This window comes from Anomalospiza imberbis, chromosome 7, assembly GCF_031753505.1.
Source record: "Anomalospiza imberbis isolate Cuckoo-Finch-1a 21T00152 chromosome 7, ASM3175350v1, whole genome shotgun sequence".
NCBI classification, from domain to species: Eukaryota; Metazoa; Chordata; class Aves; order Passeriformes; family Viduidae; genus Anomalospiza; species Anomalospiza imberbis.
The window spans coordinates 36,652,906-36,660,000 of NC_089687.1; the positions used below are offsets into that span (position 1 = coordinate 36,652,906).

Genomic DNA, 7,095 nt, shown 5'->3' on the forward strand with positions numbered 1-7,095 from the left:
CCTGCTCTCCATGCTCCAGTGCCATCTACCATTCCTCCATCAGTTCTTTCTGGCCACCAAACACCAGAAAACTCTGACTGACCTGTCTGCTCCTGCACCAAAGGACTGAGGTGGCCTTGAGATTCCTCCTTTTTGACTTTTTTTTTTCTTTTACCTGAGGAGAAGGCTGGCAAGTCAAACCACTGGTAGGCACAGGTTTTGGGTTTTTTTTTCCTCAGATCTTTATTTTACAAAAATAACTTACAAATAGTGACAACTCTCAGCAGTAAGATCACTCACTCTGTGCAGGAGGATACAGCCTGGTGAAGCAGGGGTGTAGGAGTTAAGGACTCTGACAATACTGTTAATTTTAACATGATGGCAGCTATATTACACAACATATATTTCATGCTCCAGCATGCTGGTGTGACACCACATAAAGCCATGGTCCATGAAGTGTGCCAGCCAGGGAGGATGCTCCCAAGAGATCATTTCCATCCTATTTATCAGCATCCTCTTGGAGCTAAACGGCCACCTAACACTCAGACTACAGCACTCTGGATACACTCATCAGCAATATACTTCAAATACATGATAAAAATATATTTAACTTTCAAATACACTTGTATAAGGTACACCAAGAGGCAGAAAATAAAGTCTCGAGCTTTTAAATACAACACACTATATATATAAACATATACAAGGAGACAAGAGGGAATCAAGATGCGGAAGGAGAAGCTTATCCATGTTATCTGTGGTACACAATGGCTTTGTCTGCTAGGAAGTCATTTCCATTTGCATAGCGTTATTGAGGAGTCCACACTGGGCTAGGAGGAGAAAAGGTTTTCATTTTGGTACCACTTCCACTTTGCAACTGATCCTACTCTTAAATTACACTCTGTCCTCTCTCTTTTGTAGGCTGGAATTCACGCCACGTTCGTAACAAGCACATTGAAAGGAAAGGGGCAAAAAAAAAAAAAAAAAACAACAAACCGTAACACACAAAAAAACCACATCAGGTCAGAGAGTCAAGGAAGTTTCTTTCTGGGGTTGCAGTCATTTGGCATTTTGCTCCAGAGCTGAGTATTCTGCTTCCGACACTCTGGAGGCGTCGATGAGTTTAGTGAGGCCAGTTTTGGCAGAGTACTTGAAAATAAAGGCTTTCATGAGCTCGTATCTGTAGTTGCGGTTGATGAAGCTGTACAGGATGGGGTTGACGCAGCAGTGGACTAGGGAGAAACACTGAGTGATGTGGAGGGTGGCGTAGAGGAAGTTCTCCATCTGGCAGCTGAAGGGGATGAAATGAAGGCTGTAGAAGATGTCCAGCAGGACAGCCACATGGTAAGGCAGCCAGCACACCAGGAACACCACGACATAGGAGAAGATGATCTTCCCGTTGCTCTTCCGCTCCTGGTCGCTGGAGGTGGAGATGCTCTTGGCGAGGAGGAAATAAAACACGGCGATGATGGGAAAGGGGATGAGGAAGCCCAGCACCACGGAGATGAGCTCCATGCCAATCAACCACTCCTTGAAGCTCTCTTCAGGGTAAATGGGCCTGCAGTAGGTCTCGTTGTTGGAAGAGACCGTCTTGAGGTAATAGGTGTCCGGGAGGGATGCGGAGAAGGCCAGGAGCCACACCAGGATGCAGATGCAGCGGCGGATGATCTTCTTCTTGCGGCTGCTGGAGTTGGTGAAATAGGCAACCGAGAGGTAGCGGTCCACGCTCATGCACGCCAGGAAGAAGATGCTGCTGTACAAGTTGATGGAAAATATCAGGTGAGTTATCTTGCACGTGATTTCCCCCATGTGCCACTGGTTGTGCTGGATGAGTGAGACGACCCATACAGGCAAGGTGATCACGACACACAGGTCGGCGATGGCCAGGTTGAAGATGTACAGGTGGGTTTCATAGCCGGTCATTTTGGCCTGGAGGTTGACCCACACCACCACCGAGTTGGCCACCAGGCCTATGACGAAGATGAAGATGTAGAAGAAGGAGAGGGTGTAGAGCAGGGCGCTCTTGTTGAGCGTGCCAGGGCATGTCGTCGCATCCACCGTGATGCACTCGCCGTTATTGCACGTCCAGTTGATCTCCGTCAAGTTGGCCGTCTCCAGGAAATCCAGGATGGAAGTCAAGTCAAGCGCACTCATGGTCGCTCGGATTGGAATTCAAATGACCTAAAGGCAAAACAGGATTGAAAGAAATGACGTAAATTACGGAGCTATTTCTGCTGCCATGTCATACCGGGATGCGCCGCTTTAGTAACATCCTGCTCTTGCCAGGCACCTTCCATTAAAGCACTCCATGGAGTAAAACAACCAAGACACTTAGCAAAACTCATCTGCTTGACAAAAGAGGAGCAGCATTAGACTTTTTGTGATTTTTCCTTCTCTTCCAGCTCACATCTGACATCATCAGGTTGGCTATCGTCCCTGGGTGTGAAATCTGCGAAGTACACTGCGGCCAAATAAATGTCAGGCGACTAAATCTGTCTCCTCTGGCATAAATGATGCTCCTATCGCTTTCAGCAGGGGAATCTTTAAGCCATTTTATCTGCACTCCCTCAAGCACAGTAGAATTGATCTGGCTGATACATGGCACCGTAAAACATTTACCACAGGCTCTGGTCAGCATCTTGTCAAGTTGTACAGATGCATAAAGTAGGGAACTAAGGGGCTTTGTACTCCTATCCAAACTTAAATTCTGCTCTGTCCTCCCTTCCCCTCTTCCCTCAAACTGTGTTTTACAAAGTCTTCCCTGCATTTAACAATTATTACACAGTGTATAGAAAAGAAAAAAAAACTCGGAGCTTGACTGCTGAGAAGATCTGCTGGTCTTAAGTTTTCTTTTTAGAAGAGTGCTTTGATTTCACAACACTCCCCCATCACGGTTGGTTCCACAACTGCCTCTGTTCCACCCTTTTGCTTTTCTACATCTACTTTTGCTGCCTCTTCAGCACTTCCTTCTACCTGCAGGCAGTGGACAAAGCAACTTGTTAACTTCCTCACCAGCAGAAAGAAAAGGCCCTTAATGGCTCACACAAAACCTGAAGTGGGGCTGCTAATTGCCCTTGTGCTTTTGGGGAGCTATAAAAATGCTGTCCCCCTCCCTGGGACCCTCACTACCACCCACAGCCAAAGGCCTGTGCCTACCACGCTTCAGCCAGGCCAGTTTTGGAGCGGAGGATCCAGCCTGGGACATGCCAAAATAAAGCTGCAGAGGTGGGTTTCCAAGGGATGGATCCTTGTTCCCTCATGGCTTCACCTGAGCTGGACCATCAGGTCAGCCAGCCCACCCATGGACACATCCAGCATCCCCAACAATGGTCACCTTGCTCTTCCCCGTGACCACAGCCTCAGAAGGAAAGGGACCAGCCTGGGGCAAAGCCAGTGTGGCCAAGTGGCCAGAGAGCAACAGGGGATCTCCAAATATCCCTGACCTCACCACAGGATCTCTTGGTAGGGTTTCCAGGAGCACAGAGGGGAGGTAAGCCAGGAAGAGCTCGGATGTGTTGAATAACCTGTTCTCACCCCCTCTCCCCAAAAGAGGACCTTGGTTGACACAGCACTTCTCCTTCTGCATAATCGGCTCTTCCCAAAGCTCCCACCCTCCTGCCTGTCAGGGACAGAGGCTACGGAAGAGAAGGGAGATAAGGGGGGAGATTACCCGAGAGGACTCAAGGGACTATTGTCCCAACAGAGGGGAAGCTGGTGGCACTAACAATGAGGGGGGCCCTGCACACATTCAGGGGAGATCAAATCTCTCCACAAACAGGCCCAAATTGGCCCCGTGAGGAGACCTGGCCTATGGCTTTCATCCTGCTGGCCTGATGAAAGACGGAGCCGAGATTCGAACCAAATTAAGCATGGATTTTGCTAAAACACTGGCTAAATAGGGAGCTGAGCCAGTGGCAGCTCTCCATCCTGGGATAGCCTATCCTGTGCTCATCTTGGGAAAGCAGAGAGTGATTTAACTCACACTATGCAGGGCAGAAGGGCTGATCCATCCCCCAGAGCTGCCAGCACCACCCTGGTGATGCTGACAGCAGGGGTGGATGCACCCCCTGGATGTTCACTTCATCCCAGGGCGGTAAGTGGGACAGAGGGGTGGGGCTCCCCAACACTTTCCAACCCTCTCACACACAGGAGATGCGGCACCATCCCCAAGTCCCTGTACTTCAAAACTCAGCAGCAATTAAAGCAAACTCCCTAAAAGCCACAAAACTTCCAGCCCCATGGCAAAGGCCACCAGCTTCTGCTGGTATCTGGGGGCAGGAAGGGGAGCACAGCAGGAGGAATACCCCACTACCCCACAGAAGTAGCATGGGTGGGCCTGGGCTTCTCTGGAAAGGCACATGGTCTAAAACAAGAGGAACAGGCTCACTCCACATCCCGAGACCCCAGTTCAGGACAGGAATGTGACCACCCAGCACCAGCAAGCCTCCAGCACATACCTCACGGAGAAGAAACTCAAACCTGGCTGAGGGGTGTCATATTCCGACAGAGAGGCAGCACGGCCACCACAATCACAGCTGCCGGCTTAGAGCCACCCTGGGGATGTTAGGGAGCACGAAGGATGCTCAGCCCGATCCCAGCGCGCCGGCACTCCGAGAGCACGCCTGCTGCACACACGTGCATCCATCTGCCTGCGCCTTTCGCATCCCCAGCGCGGCAATAAAAACCCGAAACCGAGCCGGCCTCCCAGGCTCCAGGTCCCGCCGGGGAGGAGGGCTGTGCTCACGGATTACAGCCCCACAAACCGGGCTGTAGTCTGGGATTAGCTGCTGTAACCGGAGCTCCGACTCTCACCCAGATTAGCTGGGAGGTACGGGGGAGACCCACCAGACAAACTCAATAAAGCCACTCCGTGCTTCTAAAAAAACACCTTCAGCGCTCTCTGCAGACAGCACAGCATGGAAAAACTCGTGAGGGAAGCCGGGACCGTAATTCGTGTCCACGACACTGTAAAACTCCTACAGGCCATCACCCCTACACATGGCAGGCACAAGCGCTGAGCCCAGTCGCTGCTAGTTTACGGGAGTTAGGACAAGAAGGAAAGGAGACGCACCCAAAATCCTACTCCAGACACCCAGAGCTGTCCCTGGAGCTGATGCAGCCTGCAGGATTGCACCCTCCCCATCCCACCGCCTGCCCAGGACCTTCTGCAGGCTTTGACAAAGTAAACAGGCACCAGCACCAGCGCCCAGGAGGGCAGCTCAGCACAGCAGGGCAGTGTCCAAGCCCTCAGCAATTGGGGGAGCTTCCCAGAGCATCCCACAGCCCGCTCCTGCCCGCACTCAGACCTGCCTCCCGATTGCTCAGGGGTGTGGGCAAACCGGGCTTTGCCCTTCCCAGATGGAGAAGGAAATGAGCCACGCCAGAAAAAGTCAGGACCGCGGGGCGGGCTGTCACTCGCACAGCTTCACCCCTCCCGTGTCCCGGCTCTTCAGCGTGGGAGGGTGGCCACCACAAGAGGACAGCCATGCCCGCAAGGGCTTTGCGAGACCGAGCCCGGCACATTCAAATTCTCCGGCAGCTCCGAGCTGAAGAAACAAACAACAACCGCAGGGGAAGGAACGGAGCCGAGGACCGCACCTGGGCACGCAAGGACACCCTCGGGGAAGCCACAGACGGCCGCTCCAAGCTCCCCCAGACCCTCCCGCCACGGGAAACCCGGGTGGGCACAAGCCGGAGAGGCTCCCCCCACCCTGTGCGAGCCAAGAGGGGCGCGGGGAGGCTGCGAGCGCTCAGGGGGACCGGGCCGGCCGCGCCGTGACCCCTCAGGGGTCCCGCAGCCCCGCGGGGCTCCCCCGGTGCCGCCCTTACCTCGGGGCCTGGCGGCAGCGCTGCCCGAGCGAGTGAGCGCGGCCCCGCCGCCGCCGCCGCCTTATATCGGCCGTGAGGGGAGCCCGCCTCCCGGGGGCGGCTCCGGCGGCCCGGCTCGGATCGGCCCGGCCCCGGCACGGCCCCAAAGGCGTTCAGCCCAGCCCCAGCACGGCCAGAGACCAGCTCAGCCCAGCCTCGGCACGGCCGGGGATCAGCTCAGCGCAGCCCCGGACCGGCCCCGGCCCCGGCCCCGGCCCCGGCCCCGGCCCCGGCACCGGCCGGGTCCCCGGGAACGGGAGCGAGGGGTGCGGGCACCCGGGGTAGGAGAGGGGTGATGCCGGCACTGGGGGAGAGATGAAGAGGGGAAGAAGGGAGGAGAAAGAGAGAGGGAAGAGCGGGGGAAAGAGAGAAAATGAGGAGAGAAAGAAAGAGAGAGAGAGAGGGAAGAGCGGGGGAAAGAGAGAAAATGAGGAGAGAAAGAAAGAGAAAGAGAGAGGGAAGAGCGGGGGAAAGAGAGAGGTGGAAGCCTGGGAAGGAGAGAAAAAGAACTAGAGAAAGAGAGAGGAAAAAGGGACATAAAAAGGAGAGGAGAGAAACAGAGAGGAAAAAGGGGAGAATGAGAGAAAAAGAGAAGTAAGGAAAAAGGAGAGATAAAAGAGAGAAAAAAGAGGGCAAAGGAGAGCAAAAACAGAAGGAAAGAGGAAGGATAAAAAGATAAAAGGGAGGAAGAAAAGGAGAGAAAAAGCAGAAGAAAAGAGAAAAAAAGAAAAGGGAAAAAGAAATGGAGGGAAAAAAGAAGAAAAAAATGAAAAATGAGAAAAAAAAGAGAGGGAAAGATGAAAATAGAAAAAGAGGGAAAATGAGAAAGAAAAGACAAGAGAGAAAAATGGAAAAAGAGAGAAAAGAGAAGAAGAGAAGGAGAGAAAAGAGAAAGCAGAAAAAGAGGGGCAAAGAGAGAAAAAGTGAAAAAAGAAAGAAGAAAAGGTGAAAAAAAAGAAAATGTGGGAAAAGAGAAAAAAGGAGAGAAAAGAAAAAGAGAAAAAGATGAGAAAAAAATACAGAAGAAGAGAAGGGAGGGGGAAAGATGATGAAAGAGAAGGAGAGGAAGAGAAAATAGAGCAAATGGGGAGAGCAAAAATATTTTAAAAGGCAAAAAAGCAGAAAAATATGTAAGAGGAAAAAAAATTAATCAGCATGTCTGTAGTTGTTTTCTATTTTCATTTGTTTTTTCCCTGCCACAAAAAAGTATTGGGGTAGACAAGGCAAGGGGAGGGAGCAGATCCTCATCTC

The 7,095-nt window shown here is 52.2% G+C and overlaps 1 protein-coding gene across 4 annotated transcripts in view; it reads right to left on the reverse strand.

Annotated features, from left to right (window-relative positions):
- Positions 1-202: 202 nt before the first annotated feature.
- Positions 203-7,095, reverse strand: part of ACKR3 (atypical chemokine receptor 3) — a 44,169-nt gene continuing 37,276 nt past the window's right edge. For 3 of the 4 annotated variants that reach the window (XM_068196661.1, XM_068196658.1, XM_068196660.1), the window contains one exon: positions 203-2,157. In XM_068196661.1, coding sequence (XP_068052762.1) covers positions 1,036-2,130 — 1,095 coding nt within the window. In that variant the 5' untranslated portion in view covers positions 2,131-2,157 and the 3' untranslated portion in view covers positions 203-1,035. Of the gene's footprint in view, positions 2,158-5,805; positions 5,948-7,095 lie in introns of those variants that run through there. The other variant, XM_068196657.1, reaches the window with a different exon arrangement.